General features: G+C 50.0%; 2 protein-coding genes across 2 annotated transcripts; both read left to right on the top strand.

Annotated features, from left to right (window-relative positions):
- The first annotated feature begins 4,425 nt into the window (after window positions 1-4,425).
- On the top strand, window positions 4,426-9,661 carry LOC134048422 (fractalkine-like). The gene is made up of 3 exons (XM_062500166.1): window positions 4,426-4,486; window positions 7,099-7,219; window positions 7,842-9,661. The coding sequence occupies exons 1-3, from the start codon at window positions 4,426-4,428 to the stop codon at window positions 8,899-8,901; spliced, it is 1,242 nt and encodes a 413-aa protein (XP_062356150.1). The 3' UTR covers window positions 8,902-9,661.
- Window positions 9,662-16,645: 6,984 nt separating this feature from the next.
- Window positions 16,646-17,673, top strand: LOC134048508 (C-C motif chemokine 14-like). Its single transcript, XM_062500292.1, has 3 exons — window positions 16,646-16,712; window positions 17,098-17,209; window positions 17,568-17,673. The coding sequence occupies exons 1-3, from the start codon at window positions 16,646-16,648 to the stop codon at window positions 17,671-17,673; spliced, it is 285 nt and encodes a 94-aa protein (XP_062356276.1).
- Window positions 17,674-19,584: the final 1,911 nt, after the last annotated feature.

Here is a 19,584-nt window from a genome sequence, read left to right as displayed (position 1 = left end):
ATCAGCATTTTACACTGTGTACTGGACCCCAGATTGGTTTCATTTATAGAGAAGGAGGAAGCCACTGTGTTCAGAGAAGTGAAAGTATGATGTTCTTTACTACTTTTGAAAACATTTTCTATGTAAAGCAGTTTCCTTAAAACACAAGCCTCAGAGCGGTCAGTACTCCCAAAACTGGAGTTTTTCTGTCTCCTGTGGAGACACTGGCTGCAGACAGGTCCAGACATCTGCTTCTCATTTCCTGCTTTATTCTCAAATGTGAGAAAATACAAAATCATGTGGTGCCAAGCAGACTCTCTAGATCCCCTGCCATTTAATTCTCTCCCTTATTACATAATAGTTCAAGAGTTCTACATGGAGCACACAGGCTTCTCCAAAGGGCATCGCCAAAGCAAGAGGCCACATTTGGCCCTAAAGAACTTTCTCCTGAGTCTAGCACTGGTGTCCTTGGCCAGGTGGGTTGGTTTGTGTCAAAGCAGTGGCTGAGCTGCCAGTGCCACTGAAGAGAGGTGGGTTGGTGTGAGGATGAGGATGAGGCATCTGGGAGCTTTGTCAGGGGGAAGATAATCCCATCATTTGCCCAGAGCTGAAGTCGTGTGTCAGTGTCTCCCTTGCAGCACCAACACTGGCTGGGTCATCCCAAAAGCTAAATGTTCCTGCTGCCTCTGTCCAGCAAACCTCTGGGATGGAGGACAATACTGTGAGCAGACAAGGATGCTGTCAATACATGTTACCAGGCCCTGCTCTAGTGTCACCTACTCTGAGACCTTGGGAGCTCCTGAACACACTTCCCATAGAGTGGAAATCATCAGCATTCTCATCTGACCCACTCTGGCATATTTCTTTCAGGTCAGACACAGTCTCCTAGCTCTCACTAACTTTCCCTTTTATTTCTCGCTCTTGTCCTTATTTCAAGGAATACAAATCTACTGCAGCAAACAATTCTTTCACAAAGAATCAAATAGCAAAAGAATTGCCAGCATGGAAACTCCCTGAAGGAGATGGGAGGCTTTCTGGGGCCATTTCCTGTTTGTTTAGGACACAGCCCACATTCTATTCATACATTGTTTTGCATATGAAGTCTTGCAGGTCCAAGGTGCTTTTTGCCTTCAGGAGCAATTCCCCAGGCATTAGTCATATATTCCCTAGACCTGTGAGGACTTTGACCCTGGGCACAGTTTAAGCTGGTTGTGAAGAGCCCTGGCAAAGCTGTGGTGGGTGGGAAATGCTGGAGCTGCTTTCATGTCTCTCCTGGGTAAGATGGGACCTGGCACTTTGACCTGGGATATCTGTGGTTTGGAGCAATAAACTAAGTTCCTGGCTAAGGGTGCCAGGGAGCAACCAAAGTGCAGTGGATGACATCAGATCAGATCCGTCTTCTGAGTGTGCCTGGTGCCTGTCACCAATGTCCCCTTGTTCTCCTTTTGTGTGCATCAAAACCTGTGTTTAGGTAGCAGAACATGTGTCCTGATACAAAAATGTCTTTAGAGCAGAGCAGGAGCTGGAGGCAGAGAGCTCATATTCCAGCATGGACACTGAACTCTCTGGACATCTTTTTGTGGATGCTGAGGGTCACGAGGGTCACATCTGGGGCAGTGCTGGAAGGGGCAGATCTTGCAGGAGCCCCTGTTGGTGTCCAGTGTCCGGTGTGTGGTCCCTCTGCCCACACTCCATGGCAGGAGCACAGGTGAATGTTTGTGAATGTTTTTCTCTTGTCCATGTTTCCAAGCCTTCCTCAGCCATACTGTAGTTACACACATGAGCGGAGGAAACAACCCTCTCCCTGTTATCTACTGCTTTTTTTTTGGTGCTGTAACACCCTTCAGAGAGCCTTTGGGTGCAAAAGGTAACCTCAAGAAATCTCTCAAGGAGGAATGGAAACAGGCTGGGATAAGCTGGCCCTGGTTCCCAGTTCCTCAGATTTTCTGCTCTTTGTTTCCCCAAAGGCTTGGATGTCCCTGACTTGCAGGGTTGTACACTGCATCACTTGGATGTTGTGATTATGGGATTGCTCGTGTGGGAGGTCACCTGCCTGCTTGTGCTCATCCATATCACAATTTAATCTACAGGTCCAGCTCTACACTTAAAAACAACCTCCTATTCCTGGAAACTAAAGTGAAACTAAATCAAATTGAGAAAACAATTGAGAAAACAATTGCCCAGACAATTTCTGCTCTAACTAAAGAGGCTAAAATCTGTTGAAGGCAAGCTCAGAGAAATCCTAAGATCCTTCACTGTCAGACTGAAATAACACTTGTAGTTTACCACTAGTTATATCAGGAATAACTCCTGGAATACATCAGATCCTCTGACTTTATGTTCTTCAATGCTGCAAGATGTCAGAGAAGTACAGTAAGGGTCTGCCACTGGTGTGGAGGAGCAGATGTGAGATGGATGGGATGGGATGGGATGGGATGGGATGGGATGGGATGGGATGGGATGGGATGGGATGGGATGGGATGGGATGGGATGGGATGGGATGGGATGGGATGGGAGGCTGATAGAGGAAGTGGGTCGGGAGTGATGGTGCCAGTTTTCTGCCAGCTACATTCCAGGTTTGTCAGTACTCATTGGAGCTGCCTGCTCCCATTGGAGGCAGGTGCTGTGCCTCTGTGTCCTGCTTTTGGTGGGAAATACAGGGCTTGGTGGTGGCTTAGGCCCTCACTGCTGCCAGCACTTGATGGCTCATGGTGTCCCATGAAGCCATGATGAGGCTGCGGCTGACCTCCACACTCCTGCTGTGGAATTTCCTTGTGCAGATGTCACCTCCAAATCCAGCTGCCGAGCTCATACAGAGGAAATTGAGATGTCCAAAAGTGACCTAGAGGAGTCCTCTGCCAGGTAAAACAGCTCCAGCCCAATCTGCAGAGGAACAGCAGCTGCATTATCTGCCAGAGCGCAGCTGGTGCCTGAAAACAACAACGCCTATGGCAAGTCATGCCTTTGGCAAACAAAGCACTCCCCCTCCCACTCACCTGAATGTCAGAGCCTTTCCTCAGTTTTACCTATCTCTGGCAGCAAACCCTTTGCAGAAGGAACAGAACCTGTTTCTTCAGGGGAAATGTGAGCATGTGTGGGCTGTGCCATCGCTTGCAGCAGCCAAGTGCCCGATGGCTTCTGGCAATGGCATTTCCCCGAACAAAAGTTTCCTGTAAGGCTCTGTGGAGCCTGAGAAAACACCGTTTGGGGAAGGGCCAGAAAACTACCCAGCAGACTTAGCATGTTCTGCTCTTGCTGGATCAAACAGACTATTTAAAGCCTTAATTTTTATTTTATTTCCTTGAAATGGGCTTTTTCTTATAATACGGTATAAACAAAAGCTGAATTGCAGGCTGGGATTTTCACCAAATGCATTATATGGAAACCTGGGGATTTTCTATTTTGAAATCTAAAATCCAAACAATTGGAATTTCCCACAGCACAGAGATGCCAGACTTCCACCAGCCCTAAGAGAACTTCAGCCAGAAAGATTTTTGAGGCCGTCACAGACTCAAGTCTTGAGCTTATCTTCATCTTTCAGTTGAGGGAGTCGGCAGGGGAAAATTGTTCTGTTTGCTGGGACCTGAGATGAAAGAGAAAGTGCAGGATGTGTTTGCAGTGTTGGTATGTCCGCTTCTGACCTGGCTTGGGGCTGGTGCCGGAAAGCCCCGAGACAGCTTGGTTCTTGCAGAGCTGGGGGTCTCCTGCTCCTGCTCTCAGCATCAGCAAGCCCCTGTGTATATGGAAAATCAGGCTGGCATAGTGAGCACACACTGCAGACAGCATGGCCAGGGCACAGGAGCTGCCTGCCGAGTCACTGGGTCCCTGCTCACCCCTTTCTTTGGTGATGCTCCTTAGGGGCAGCCTAGCCTGAGATCAAAATGTAGCTGATGAACCCATCACCCCGATTAGTAAATTCCTTCCCTTTTGGCCTAATGACTGATGTTGTAAGATGGCTGCCAAAAAGGAAAGAAATAACTGCTTTGGCGTTTGGGTAAATTAATGAGCTTACTGAGCAGCGGGGAGCTGTAGTTGGAGGTGGGGAGAGCTTTGCAAGCCTAAGGACAGTGAATAAGGACAGCCACAGGCCAAGAGACACACTGGCGGGAGAGGAGGAGGGAGCACCCGACCGCTGAAAGTCCCTGCCTGCATGATTTGCTAAGTAGTCCGCGCGTGTTAGGAAAAGCTGGGAAATTCCAGGAGCCATCCCGCTCCGCTGCAGTCACTATTCCCTCCCCTCTCCCTCTCTTCCCTCCGCCTCCTGTCGTCACCGTGGACGCGTGTGAGCGAGCTGAATAACAACTAAAGCTCTGTCGCGGGGCTTCATAATCCTGGAATGAGCGGCCGCATCTGTGTTGCTCCTGAGGATGCAATAAACAGCCGGGAGTGGGAGATACTGCCCGTAATCCCTCCCTGCCTGCCTTTCCTTCTGCCGACCACGGGAGCATGAAGGCTGCCTGTCTCCAGCTGCTGCTGTGGGCCCTGTGCCTGCTGACCCTGGCTGGAGGTGAGCCACAGCTCCGCTTCCCCCAGCCTGCCAGGGAACCGGCAGGCGCAGGAGGGATGGGGATGGGGACGGGGCTGTAGGGACCTCCGTGGGATGCAGGAGATCTCACAGCAGGATCAGACTGGGTTTGGGAAGCGGGACGGGGGAAGCCAATGGCCGCAATCCCGGCAGCAGGGACATGCGAGCAGCCCCGGGATGGCTTTTGTCACGGCTGAGGGCAGATGGGGAGAGGGTCGGAGAGACTTCCTGATAACCTGTATGAGGTAAAAAGCATCGTGTACTTCTTGTCCCCCTTTTTTCATGTCCCTGGGGACGTGACAGGAGGACTGCAGCCTGGCCAAGGGTAGGTGGGTGTCTGAGGAGACGACACCCTGTCCTGGAGGTGCCGGTGCTGCCATGGCTGCGAGGCAGGACTGGCACCTGCAGTGTGTGTGCGCGAGTGGGAAAATCTCTGGATAAAGACCTCAGCGAGCTGCGGGGCAGCTGAGCGGGGTCGGAACCGGGACGAGGTGGGCTGGGCTCCGGGATCGCCCGGCTGTGAATGGGCTCGCCCTGCCCTGGGGGACTCGCCCTGCCGGTGCCGGGCTCGCTGTCCGTGGCCGTGGCACAGCGCAGTGATCGCTGCCCAAGGCTGCCCTTCGGCAGGGCGGTGCTGGGCTGTCACACAGGCTCTCAGCAGGCAAGGCTGGGCTTTGCCCAGCACCGAGGGGTGATCTGTTCCCGCGATGGGAAGGGAGAGGGGCAGAGAGCCGCTGGGATCTGTGTCCTGTTGCCACCAGACGGGAGGGGTGAGGACAGCCCGGGCAGCTGGGCATGGAGCTCCTCCCTCCTCACACCTCCGGGCAGGTTCTCCAGGGCTGGCCAGAGCAAAGTGGACACCAGGCAGCTTACCCTGCCCTGGCACTGCCTGGCTCTGCTCAGCCGTGGCCAAGCATCCATTCCCCCACAAAGAGGATACAGGGCTGGCTCTGCTAAAAAGCTGCTGGAGCTCCCTGAGTCTTTTGAAAAGTAGGTGTCAGTGGCTCCTAAGAGCAGTGGTCCTGGGTGGAGAAACTCCCAGATCCCTTCGGCAAAGACTCGGATGCAGCTCAGAGAAGCTGGGCTATGCTCCAGAGGAGGAGGGCTCCATGCTCCCTGTGGCATCCCTCTGTCCTTGGAAGGTGCTTTCCAAGCTACTCCACTCTAGGAGAAACCTACCAGGAGTTCAGCCAAATGGAAACCATTTGCATTGGTACCAGTAATTGTAAAATCAGTTCAGGGTTCTTAAAGGAACAGGGCCTTTGGGAACAGTCAGGGACTGCTCCCCACCGTGCATGTCCCTGGCTGCCCAAAGGGACAGTGTGGCCCTCTTGTCACTGTGCCTGTTTTGTTGAACTGTGCTCTTGAAGGTGGAGGACGCCAGCAGAATATCTTCTGGCTAATGAGAGTTAATTAGCAAGTCAAGTTCCTGAGCAGGGAATCCTTGACCCTAAAGTGCCACAGAAGGCATTATTGCATGAAAAAAGTTTTGCTTTAACTTGACTTGACCTAGAGGTGGAAATAGGCTTCTGTACAGGGGCCACAGGAGTGTTTGCTTGGGACTTCTTTGCAACCAGGGTTTTCCCCTGTAAATGATTCAGACTGCTCCTGAATTGATGCTCATTCTTGTACCTGATACTTGGATCATTCCTAACTGAATTGCAGAAAATTCACCACATTCACTTGGGAATCAGAGGCAACATTTTGTAAGAGGAAGCCTGATTGAAACCAGATGCCAGTTCCTTTCCTCACAGAGGTCCCAGATAAACCAGGGCTTGTTTTTGTAAATCTTTCCCCCAGGGATATCAGGAACAAGTCGGCAGGATGTATTGTGCAAGTGCCTGTTGTGGGAGGCTGGAAGTAGTAGATGCAGGCATGAATGATCCCCAGTGGTGTGACTGGCCTTGCCCTTGAAGGGGTCAAGGAGGGGTTTATTTCTACACTTTGCAAACTGAAAACTGTATTTTCTGGTGGAGGTCAAAAAGATGTGTTAGGCAAGCTGGGCTGCTGAGATGTCTGTGGTAGTGAAGCATCATTTACCACAAGGTTCTTTCTCTGCACCCTTTCTCCGAGCCCAGGTGGTGTTCAGAGATCATGTACCAGCAAGCAGAGAGATGGGACACTCACCTGGAGGGGAAGTCCCACAGGAGGAAAATATAAGACTGATAAGGAGAGAGCAGAGCACCCTGCCCCTTGGTGAGGGTTGCAGCAGGTCTTTGGGGGATGAAGAAATATATTTTCCAGGCATCGTGCTGAGACCAGTCCTCCTGGTACCCAAAGGGGAAAGGACCTGCAGGTCCAGGGGCTTGCACATCCTACAGGACAAGCTGAAATGCTGTCCCAAAAGCCCACAGTTTTCATAGAGCTTTTTTTTTTCCCCTCAGTTTTCTGGATACATGTGTGGGTGCTACAAGCAAATTTGGTTTTGTCTTCCTCAGGATCTGTCTTTGTCTCAACTCAGCAGGGGTGGGGAGCTTTTGTGGCAAGCTTTGGACTCTTCCCTGGAGAAGGGGGAAAAGAAACTGTGCTGATTTTGAGAGGCCCTGATAAAAAAAAAAAAGCCAATGCTTAATGAGATGAAATTTTTATTTCAGGGCAACCCAAAGCACCTTTGAAGTGTTCAGTGGAGTGCAGAGGTTTTACAAGGCAGTTACCAGAGAAGCAGATCAGGAGCTACCGCTTGACCGAACCCAGCTGCAAAAAAAATGCCACCATGTGAGTGCTGCCCCACTTTCAAGTGTGATCAGGGTTAAAAGGATGGGGAAAGGGACTGAGGGATGTACTTGACAGGAAAGATGGGGAGGGAGCTCCCATGTTTCTCTGAAAGCAGATATTTTGTCTGAAGACAGATTCAGACTTGTGAGCTTGTCTGGAAATGAGAAAAGCTCAGTTTCTTTTCTGTGGGATAATTGTTGTTTTCTGCTTTTGCTAAAGTTGATGCACCATTGCACCATTTTATTGCAGCCCAGGGGGTGGCTCCAAAGTGAAGTGCTGGGTTGACCTTGGAAAGTCTCACATCACCCAGTAAATCAGAGGGTTTTGCCTTCATGCATGAGTGCCCCAGGGCAGCTGGTGCCTGTGGAGCTTTCTGCCCTGAGTGCAAGAGGGAAATGCTATGTCCAAGCAGGACAATGCTTTGGAAAGTGGAATCTTCTTAGGGGAAAACCCTTCACCAGTGAGTCATGTTCAGCTGATACTCATTCAGTCAGATATCAGCAGCACCTGCCTGCCTTTCCTGAAATGAATCATCCAGACAACACTTGGTGTTTACACACCTTCCCCATAGCTCTGAACAAGTGTTTTCTTTATTCAGTAAGTGATCCCTTTTAATTTTCAGATTTATTACTCTGAAGTTCAAGGAGATTTGTGCAGATTCAAACGAAACCTGGGTGCAGAAGATCAAAGACAAACTAGACAGGAGTAAGACCACAGTGATGCCACCACGTGCTGTCACCTCAGCAGAAGAGCCCGGTAGTGTTGAGAGACATGTTGGTCTTCCAGAAATGGCTCCAACTGGTTCCTTCCAGGGGACTGGAACAACAGTGAGGGAGAGAATACATACTCCTGCAGCCAGGACAGAGGTGTCCAGCAAGTCCCCAGTGGGCAGGCAGGACCCCACCCAGCTCCCTGCAGGATCCACCCCCGTGGTACAGGAAGAGGCTGTGTGCTCTGAGGTCACTCCAGAAGCAGAGAGTGAGTCCTCAAACTCTCCTGTGTCTTCAGCAGCTGTTGCAGCAGGCGTGGACTCCAGCCAGCCCACCCCCCACCCCACTGTTCAAGATAAAACTTCTCCTAACTCAAATTCAGACCTGATGCCTGTTACTAAAGGATCAAACCAACATGTACTTTCTCCAAATGGATCCCTGGACCCTACAAGTGCCAGAGCCAACACACCAGACATCGCTTCCAGCAGTTCTAGATCAGATCTCCCCTCCACCTGGGACTGTATGAAGGCCACAACAGCCACAGAGACAGCACCAGAGCCTACTTCAGTTTCTCCTGTAAGCTTCACCACTGCCATAGACAAAGCTGCTTCTGCACATACCAACAGGGTTGTTGGTACTACAACATTTGATCATTCATTGCCTGTAGGGAAGGAAGAGCCTTCAGACACAGTACTTTTTACTCACCAGTCATTCTCAGGTCAAGCCAGAGTGCAGATGATCACAGTCAGGCCAAAAAATCTGCCTCTGCCCAGCTTCTTGTCAAAGTCTCAAATGCACTTTGTCATCCCAGTTTCTGTGGTATGTGGACTGATGGTTAGCAGTGTTGTTCTTGTGTGGGTGTATCTGAAATTTGGAGTCAAACCAGAAGAAACGTCAAGAGAAATGGTACAGGGCTTGCTGTACCAGCAGGCAGGACATCAGGACAATGCCTATCCAATGGAAGTAATATGAATGCTCCATGGCATGGACATTTCTGGCCTCAGCTATGTGTGTTGCTGCAGAAAAGCTGTTCATGCTGAACTGGTGACCAGTAGGAAGCAAGCCTGGGAATAAAAATCTCAGAGAAAACCGTTTTTTTTTTTTTTTTTTTTTTTTTTGTAGAGCAGAATGTCCAACAGTGTATCTACTTCATCACTGACCAATCACAGTGTTTTGGAAATAAGAGAGACACTTCTTTTCTACTGGCACTGTTATGTACAAAGGCTGTGGCTGTTCTATTGCTGTTGGTGGCTCTCTGCCAGGTGAAGTGGTTATCCAAGTCACTGTTGGGAATTTTTCTGTGGTTCATCGTGGCCCAGGCAAGAAGCCACTCACCCTCCCACACTGTTGGACTTGGGCTCAGCCACCTTGAGCAATCTTAACACCAAACCCACACAGTTTGCACTGAAACTCTCTGCTGCTTCTTTCTTTGCACTTCAGGTCTCTGCTCTGTCAGACCAAGACTGAAGCTGGTGGCCAGCTGGGTGCTGGCTGTCCTTGGGCTGGTTGAATTTACTCTCATCATTTTCTCTTGCTGAAGACATGAGGAATAGCCCAGCTTTTCAGGAATAGTTGACCAACACTGCATCTGATCAGGGGACTGAAGGTCAGTGCTGCAGATCTTTATATGCAGAGAAGCTGGCAACCCACAGTCTATCTCCTCCTTGAAATCAGGCCCTTCCTTTCAGCAGCTATGGGTATTTCTTCTTGCAGATTAATTCTGAGATCTGGGTCTTGGCAAGCCCAATAAATGCAAATGCAATAAACCCCTTCTGCCAGCTGATGAACCTTGTGTCCAGCTGCATCCAACACCAGGGCAGGATAATGCTGGTGAATCTTCTCAAATGGGAGAAAATAAGAAGTCACCCAATAATTTTGCTATCCCTGTGTTTGGAACATTGTTGCTGTTCTCTGCAAGCACAAAACTGAGAAAATGTGGAGCTAGAAGCAATTCTGGATGTAGTCACACAGGAATTACTCTACCACAGCAGACATAACATCCTTGTGATCCCATTTTCTCCCTAGAAATAAGCACATTTGCTGATTCACAAAAGCACAAAATGCCTGTTCATGGTCCTATACTTCAGCCACATTTTAGTTTTTCTATTTTGGATAGCACTGATCACCAGGCTATGAAAGCACTGTAACAGAACCAGGCTTTTTTTAACCCCAAATTAATTTTGATTTTGACACATCCTTACGTTGCTGTACCTAAGTCTTATGTTTTATCTGTGGCCAAGTCCTGAATGCCTGTATTAAACTTTGACTCCAGGATGAATTCTGCTGGAGTGTGCAAAGGTCTTGATGCTATATGATGCTTTGTGAGCAGATACATATCAAGGATCAGATCCTAACCAACCTCAATGGATCAGATCCCTAAGAACAAATATGTGTACAGAAAATGAAAGGAAAAGCACAATAAGAAAGACCATAAAAAATGATGGCCCAGCTGTAAAGCAGAGCTCAAGGAATGTGGCCTGTTAGATCTGTCAGATTGCACCTTCAGGGCATCCTTTAGCCCTGCAGGGAGAGAGGACAGTCTTCAACTGTGTTTGCTTTCTGCCATCTCACATCCCTTATTTCTGCATTTTGCTGACTTGAGAGATTCATCTTGGCCTTTGCAAGCACGGGGTGCAATCAGATTAATTGCAATGATTAATTTGGAGTGAAATTCTTCCTTGTGAAGCAGCTCAGCTGTGGAACTCTGGTTGGGGTTGATTTTCCTCGAGGGTAAATTTGGCTCTGCCAGTGCCACCTCCCCATGCACCCCACTTGTTCACAGCTGGAACTCGTGAGGCAATGTACTGTGGCACTATTTTTATATGATACACTAGAAATGTTATTTTTGTAAAAAGGTTTTATAGCTTTTTGAATGTAGTTAATGTCCTGTCTGAGCTGCTTGGAGTTGAAACCTTTTTGGCAGCACTGGAAAACACTGTGCCTTGTCTATTTTGTTGCTGGTCTTAGATGGCTTGTGCATGTCCATGGGAGCTGGATCACTCTCCAGGCCCTTCAGCAGATGCAGTGGACACTTGTCTGCTGCAGGTGAAGTGTTTGTCTTGGAGCAGTGCTTGGGAGATGGATGGGCACCAGTCAGACCACCTGGAGTCCCACCAGCCTTTGGAAGGACACTGCTTTCAGCTCTACCACCAGCTCCCACCGTCTCCCAGCTGCTGTGATCCCACTGGAACTCATCAGGAGGAGGGAGCTGCTTCTCCAGGCTGGCCCTGTCCTTGTGCTGTCCCTGCTCCCCTCTGCTATCCCTGCAGGCAGGGTGCTGGCACCCTCACAGGGAACAGGTGAAACCAAGGACAGGGGACACTGCTGCTCCTCTCTCTGCAATGGGCAGTCAGGGAGGGAAGGAGGGAGGGAGGGAGAATGGAGCCTGTGGTGTCACCCATTTTTGGGGGTTAAAATACCACTTGCTGTAGAGCACAGTGACTGTTACAAGCTCCAGCTCATTTGTATATTGAGTGTATGCATGAGATATGAGCTGTACATTTTTACAGATGTAAAAGTAATAAAGTACTTATGTTAAAAACTTTCAGGGGATTGAGCCTTGAGCTGGGTTACCAAGCCTGGTCCCTGCAGAGATGAACACCCATGATCAAGGACTGTGGAAAGCATCCCAGCATCACCAGGAGATGGCAAAGCTGGCACAGCTGGATGAGGCCAGGCTATTGCTCCATCACCTTTAACGGTTTTGATCTTGCAGATGTTTTCAGGAAATGTATTTCCTCACAGAGATTTGTGTTTCCCATCTTACTAAGGCAGTAGAGAAAACAAACAGCTGGGGTTTTGCAATGCTTAACCAAAGCTAAGGCCAAACAGCAGCTCAGAGACAACAAACATTATGCTCCAAGTTGTTCTGTAAGGAGACAAGAGGGCAAAGGCTGAGATAAGACCTCTCCCACCCCAGACAGGGCTTGGGCTGCCCTTGTGTGCTGCTCTCTGGTGCTGGAAAGGTGGAAACTCAGTGAAAGTGTCAGTTCTCAGGAGTTTGACTGGAGTGGGGAGCTGGCAGGAGCAAGAGGGATGAACGTCTTCTCTACATTTCAGGAGCTCTCATCCCAAGCATCTCTTATCTCTCAGCTTCATACCCTTCTGGGTAGATGCAGAAATCAATGAAAATTTCCTGCAGATGATTCACCAGGCCAGAAAGATCATTTGGGGGATAACGAAACTCTAAGGAAACGAAAGCACATTTTGTTTTTTTAATTTCATTTCTCTGTTGTGGAGAGGGAGGCAAGGGAGGAGGAGGTGGTGCAAACCAGCCAGGCCTGACAGGATGAATCATTTCCAACGGCAGAGCTGGTGCCAGCAGGGCTCTTGGGGGCTCCTCTGGAGTTTTTGGGTGCTCAGTCCCTGGGCTGCGGGTGGCACACGCTCCCTGGCTTTGCTGGTGTTGGTGTCTGGGAATGCAGGGAAAGAGCTCGTGCCGAGGGTGTCCCTCCACACACCTTCCCCTGCTTCTCCTGGAGCTCCATGGGCTGCCTCAGGGGTAGAGTTTGGTCCAGGGGATAATTAATGGCACATCTGTTCTGCTCAGGGGGGATGAGAGTTGCATTCTTCACCTGGTGTGAAAGATGCATGTCCTGCCTTGATGCTTTCCCACAGCCCACAGGAGATGGGGGACCCATGGTCATGAATTGACCTCTGTCAGCCCTTACTAACCCATGTGTTTCATTTCAGCTCTGCAACATCACCATGTCATGAGCAGCTGCTTTGTTTGAGCTTGTGAGAAGAAGTCACTGGGACTCCATACAGGCTCACCTCCATTCCCTTATGTCCCCACAGAATCCATCAGATGTCAGGCCTTGAGGGCACTAACTGGCTATAATCATCCTGACCTCATCTGTGGGTGGGTTCACCCCCACAGCAGCTCCCAGTCCTCTGCCCAAGCCTCAGGAACCCCACCTAAGCTCAGGCTTGAGCCTCTGGTCCCTGCTGTGCTGTGAGTGCTGCTTTCATGTCCTGGCTCTGATCCAGCCTCTTGGAGAGACCTTGGGTCTGTGCTGTAGGTATCTTGTCGCCTGGCTGGATGGACCCTCTGGTGTTGCAGCCCTGTCTCTGTCCCTGTTTCCTGTTACTACTGAGAAGATTCCCATAACCTTCCCAAATGGATTCTGGATTTGGTTCCTCCCATTGGTGTGCCAGGGACCATTGATGGAGGCTCTGACCCCTGTGGGCTGTCACCTCACTGGTGAGGACCCAGCCTGTGCTCAGGTCACCCTTGGCTGCTGCCTTGTCCCCTCCCACTGCTCCCTGAGGTCTGGACCTGGCAGAGACCCCTCTGCCCTCTGCCAGCCTCTCCTCCAAGCTCTGACCTCTCCCCAGGGCGGTGCACGAGATGAAGAACAGAAGATGCCTCCTCCATCCTCTCTGCTTTGGGCTGTGATTTATGGCATGTCTCAGCACAGCTGCTTTCCTGTGAAATGTTGCACAAGAGCTCTTCTGCTTGGGGCAGCCTCTGGTGAAGCTGAAGCACCACTGTCACACTGCTGGCTCAGCAGAAGGCAGATGTCCCCCAGCTGCTTTGGCTCTCAGGTCCTGCTGCGTGCCTGTGGTTCTGCCAGGCTTTGCATTTGCCTTGTCTCCACTTTTATGAGATCTGTGTCCCTGTTGATGTCACTGCAAGGGCTGCTCTTGTTGCTAAATTCCCCCTGGGTAACACAGAGGTTGTTGGGACCTCTTGGGTGGTGGTCACGGGTGATGGAGGAAGGCTCATTTCTTGTGCCTTCAGAATTCACCCTTGAATCCTGCCACAAGCCGAATAATTTAAAAAAGAAAACGATAGATACAAGTGAGAGTCACCCTTCAAGGAGGGATGTGATGTCAGCTTGCTGACTCTGACCATAACTCCATCACAAACACATTTTAATTACACTATCTAGGTACCTTAATGTGTCTTGCTCATCACATCACATTCTTTAACTGTATTTATTTTTCTGATTGGGGTTTTATTCTAATCAAACACTAAGGAGCAGATAAATTCATAACTTATTCTAGTGCCATCCTTAAATTATCAGGACCAACTCTGTTCAGAATTAAGTCACTAAAAATTCTATTATCTCAGCTTTGCTTTAAAAGCTGAGCTGAAGCATCTCTCTGCTGCTTGCTTAAACACTAGGAGTTCTAAAAGGCTCAAGGTTGAATAAAGGAGCCTAAAGTCCTCATCAAGCATCATTTCCTCTGATTGCTACTCGACACAGAAGCCTCTCCAGTGCAGAGTCTCCCTCACATCCCAGTCATCCTTCACTTAACCCTGAAGTTGTTGATTGACCTCATTGGATAAAAACAGAAAAATGTCTCATTTTGAGTGTGTTTGAGGAAACTGACATCAGATCTATTATTTTATGTTCATTAGTAAGATAAGACCACTTCCAGTTTCTGGCACAGGTGCATTGAGCTGTGGCTCTTCTTGGCTGTAGTTGTGAGGTTTCCTGCATGCCCACAGTGAGTTTCTGCTCTGTCCCTGTGCCTGTGGATGAGCTTGCCCAAGGAGTTAGAGCAGACAGAACCTTGGGGAAGGGCTCCTGGACCCAGCAGCCTCCGTGTCTCGTGACTCTGGGCAGAACTTCCCGCACAGGATGCACCTCAGATCACCAGCTTACAGTACTTGGTGGTCCCCTGTGTCCATCTGCAGGAAGCAGACTTTGGAAGAGATTCTCATTTTTCTAATTTTAGAGTGTCTTTCCAGGCTGTAGGACTTGGCACCGCTGTACCTGGAATAATGGGGATTTGGGGAAGGAAGAAGAGGATCACTTTTGGTTTCTGATTGTGTCCTGAGTCAATCAGGGCTTTGACATGGAGCTGTGGAGACCCTGGAATAAGCACCCCAAAGAAATGTGAGGAGCTTTACACACAGAAAGGGTAAAGAGGATTTAAAGAAGCCAAACAAGAATGTCTCATATTGTAAATGGAAAAGATTCAAAGTGACTGAGTAGAACAGAAGAAAACAGGGAAAACTTATTCCACTAAACCCTCCCACTCCCTCCCTGGGAACATGTTTCAGGCACTGGGTGAAGTTCCCTTTCTCCTGCCCTGGCATCCCAGCTGCTCTTGCAGTGCCTTCCCAAGGGGAAGATGTCTGGGTTGTGTTTTCCAGCACAGCTGGGAGTGCTCAGTCACCCACTAGGACCCCAAATCCTTTGTCCCCTCACTGGCACCATTGCTGGCAAAGGCTGAATCTGATGTGTCCCTCAGTTTCCCTACTTCTCCTCTTGCAGAACATTTTTTATGTAAACAAACACATTCTTCTGAGTCCATTCAGATTAAAGAAAAACTTGGGCTGGCAGAGGGGCTTTCCAGCACTTAACAGCTTTTCCTTTTCCAAAGTGTAAAAGAAGAAAAATCGAAAGGTCACCTGGGAGTTGTGAGTCATCTGGCTTCTGCAGACATGGCTTCAAATCCTGGGAAAAGGGAAGCAGAGCATTCTAGGCCAGATCTTCTGCCAGTAAAAGAAACACAACTCTGCAGAAGCTTCTTGATGTCCATCCAGAGCAATGGATCTTGAACCCTCATCAGAAGGAAATGTGTCTGATGACTCTGGGCTTGGGGGAGAGCCGAGCATGACCAGAGCAGTTCTCAGCATTGGGTGGTTCTTCTCCCAAGTATTTTAAAAATCTTCCAGGGATGACAGTCCCAGGGACAATGTCCTGCTCCAGAGAGTGGCTGGGGGGTGAAGAAGGGCCCTTGGATAGTTCACAGGGAGTGAGTGGGGGCCATGGTGACAGGGGATCTGCATGGGACCCCACTGCTCCATGCACCCACTTAGAGGTTAAAAAGAGGGAAAGGTGAACATGAGGTGAGCATGAATGACAAGGAGCTACAGAGGGGCTCCTTGGAGCTTTGGAAGGGCTGAGGAAGGGGGATCCCAGCACAGTGGGGGAGAACTGTCCCCCAGGTTAACACAGATGGGTTGACCCCTTCCTGCAGGATCTGGGATGCCTCAAGGCTGTGGAGGGAGGAAGATGATGGAAAGACACCCAAAAAACCTTTGAACAGTAAGTTTTCCATCCATTCCCCTCAGCCTGATGCTGATTCCTGCCCTGCCCTGTCCGCAAGGAAAAGCTCAACTACCCCCCCTTCTCTTTCCCCCCTCACTGCTCAGTTATAAACAGGGAGTTTTGGTGGAAAACTTGTGTTCCTCTCCATAATAGCAACATGTAACAGGATACAATTTCTGCCAGTATTTGCCAACTTGCTGCTTTCAAGCCACAGAGGGCTGGTGGCAGCAGCAATCACTGTGCTTCTGTTTAATGCTTTCCAGGATTCACAAGCCATCCAGGCATCTCCAGCACATTTGTGTTGGCTCTGGGCTGTGACCTTGCATGGAGCACCAAGCTTTGCATTTCCTACGGCTACAAATCCCCTCTCTGAAATACCAGGAGCTCTTGACCTTACATCTGCAGAGAAGATTTCACTTCCCTCATTATTTTCCCTGCACGAGTTAACACAGAAGCTGACACAATTTATTTAGTTTTTCCAGGTATTGTCTGTCCGTAATTTTGATGATCCCATGTGACATGAAAATCCCCACAGGCAATGAAGCAGTCTCTTTTCCTTGGAATTAGTTCCATTTTTTTGAAAACGGGTAACTGGAGAGGAGGAGTGGAGAGTATAAATTGCAGCACCTCCTTGCCTGAGCTCAGACTTGAGCACCCCCAAAGAAGCAGAGCAGCACCCTGCAGGAAAGAGCCTTCCTAGAGCCATCATGCTCACTGCAAGGACATCCCTGCTGCTCGTGGTGCTCCTCACCCTCTCCCCATGCTCCAGTGCAGGTACAGTACCTCAAGGGCCACTGCTGCTGGTTGGGACTCGGGGTTGTCCCATTGGGGAGGTCAGGAAGGAAACCCCAGTGTGGAGCAAGGATGGTGCTGCTGGCAGGAGGGGCAACCCTTGGCCAGGGCAGAGCAGCACATCCTGGGGTGCAGGGGAGGATGGAGACTGCTCCTGGGGCTGGGTGGCTTTGGCAGAGCTGCTGCAGGGCTGGCTGATAACCTGGAGCATCCTTCTGCCCTGGGAAGGAAGGAGGAGAGCAGCTGGGGCTCCTCATGGCAGCATTTGCGATCTTGGGGGATGTTGTGTTCATCAGCCTTGTCCTGGGTGAAGGTCCTGCAGACAGGCTGCCTTCCAGAGCCAGCACTCACCATTTGTTTTCTCCAGGCCCTTACTCTCCATACGAGTGCTGCTTCCGCTACGTGAAGCGTCCTCTCCGCCTGGACAACCTCCTGGGTTTCTACTCAACTCCCAAGGAATGCTTTTCCCCAGCAATTGTGTAAGTACTGGCAACTTCCCCACTGCTGTGCTGTCTCCTGGGCTGCCTGGGTTCAGTTAAGCTGTTCCATCTAGGGGCAGGACAGGGACAGGTCTACGTAACCTCCACGGTCTTGCAGCATGAAGAGGGGAGGATGTGACTGTCTGGGAATTCTATGAGGCCGTCACAGCTCCTGAGAGCTCTGCTTGGGCTCTAGAGGGGCTGGGCTGCAGGGTGAACTGCATGTAGGACACCAAGGACACAGGGCAGCACACAGGGACGAAGGGAAAGGAGAAAGTGCAGGGGAGGGAGGATGGTGTGGGTGCAAGTGGAATCACAGCTGTTGTTCCTCACAAAGCTTCACCTTTAACCTTGGCAGGTTTGAGATCAAGGAAGGAGCCAAGATCTGTGCAAACCCAGAGGACAAGTGGGTGAAGAGAGCACTTACAGAGCTTCCAAAAAGGAAAGGACTTCGTGCCTCGTGATGTAGAGCGGGTGCCCTGGTTCAGGCTACCCAACATCCTGGTGGGAAGGAAGGTTACAGTCCCTGTAAACTCCCAGGAAAGGTTGTGGATTTGTGGATGTTCCAGCTGCTGGGAGAGAGCACTGACTCCCCAGAGCCCTGCACTGCATCCGCAGCTGGGCACCAGCTCCTGGAAAGCTGCTGGCCCTGCCAGCACCTGCCTGCTGATCACAGCCACAAAATAAAATTTACTTCATGTGGTATTGGAAAGTGGTGTCCTTTCTTCTCACAGCTCCACAACTGTGGGGCTGGGATGGTGGCTCTTCCCACTGGGTCTCACTAGGGCAGGAAGGGAGGGGGATGGATGAAACTTCAAGGGAACCCAAAAGGGGATGGAGACTCCTCTGAGGGTTTTTAGGTGCAAAACTAAAAGCCATCAGTTTTACCCTTTTGCTGTCCCGTGGAGGAGCACAGCCTGTCTGCTGTGTGTGCCCAGGCCTGCGGTGTCTGAGCTGGGCTGCAGGGGAAGGGTTTCTCTGCACAGCTCCCTGGGCAGGTAGGACAGACAGGAGATGCTGAATCAGACCGGGATTCCTGCACATACAGCCCTGGAAATTTTACCCCTGCCAGGGGCCATGGAGAGCTCAGCAGTGATCCTTGCCAGGGATTTGGGAGGGGGAGCAGAACTGGAAGGGCAAGAGTGAGGAAAATCGTGAGATACAGACAGTTTAATAAATAAAGCAAAATAAGGGATTTGTTCTCTCCTTCCCATCAGTGGGCAGGTGTTCAGCCATGGGGAGCAGAGCAGGGCTCCCTCATGTGTAACAGTGACCTGGGAACACAAATGTTGCAACTCTTGAATGTCCCCCTACTTCCTCTTTCCCCATGACCATTGAATAAAGGGGAAAAAAGGGAGAATCAACCAAAAAAAATATAGAAATTTACCAAAAAACCTTACTTTTCAGTGCCCCAGATGATGCTCAGCCAGTCCTTGAGCAACAGCCACCCATAGAGCCTTGCTGCCAGCACTCACAGCTCCTGGGGAAGGGGATTTTGTCTGCAGCAGCTCCAGGGATGCTTTCACAGCAAAGGTAAAACCCACCCAGAGCTGAGGGATGACCCTGACATACTGCAGGTCTGGAACCTGAGGTGTCACAGGCACCAAGAAGGTGGAGAACTCTGAGTGCACCAGGAGAGGCTTCAGGCTGCAGAAGCCTCTTAAACTGCTCCAGGAGTCCTCAGGCCATGGAGTCACCCTGTTTGCTTGGAATTGGTGCCCTCCCCTGACAGACCTTGGGGCAGGGCAGGTCCAGCCTGACATGGGCATTTATCACGGGCAAACAGATCACGTTCTCTCTTAAGTATTAAATTTTGTGATTATCTGCTCGAAACCCAAAGCATTTTATGAGTCAGAAAATATTTTGCACCTCTACTTTTTTGTTTGTTTTTGGTTTCTTTTGTCCGTGCCTATCTATTTTAATTTCTAAAGCAGGGGTTTTCCTCAGTCAGAAAATTTGTATTCAATTATTAATTATAGTGAGGTTGCAGGTGGTTTGGACACCCATAACATCTTCTGCAGAGTCTGTACCCCCTCTTCTCTCCACTTGCCTTTGCATTTGCCTAACCAGGAGCTGCACACCTGGGAAGAGGCTGTGCCATTGGTGGGGATGGCTCAGGAGGGCGCTGGGAATGCCCCAGTCACTGCAGAGGAGGCTGGAGACGACTGAAGCCAAACCCAAAGTTCCACTGCTGGGGAAGGGACACAGAGGGAAACCCAGTCCTCCAGAGCCTTGTGGGGTCTTTCCAAACCTTCAAACATACAGCATGTACTGATTTGCTCTATCAAGAATAGATAATGGAAGGATCTACTAATGCTTCTGGAGAGAGGAATGAATAGCTAAGGGAAAGGAGGAGCAACTGTGTGCCTCAGACA

The sequence above is a fragment of the Cinclus cinclus genome, chromosome 11 (genome assembly GCF_963662255.1).
Source record: "Cinclus cinclus chromosome 11, bCinCin1.1, whole genome shotgun sequence".
Taxonomy (NCBI): Eukaryota; Metazoa; Chordata; class Aves; order Passeriformes; family Cinclidae; genus Cinclus; species Cinclus cinclus.
The sequence above is the reverse complement of the archived record's forward strand: the minus strand, read 5'-3'. Positions and strand labels throughout refer to the sequence as shown.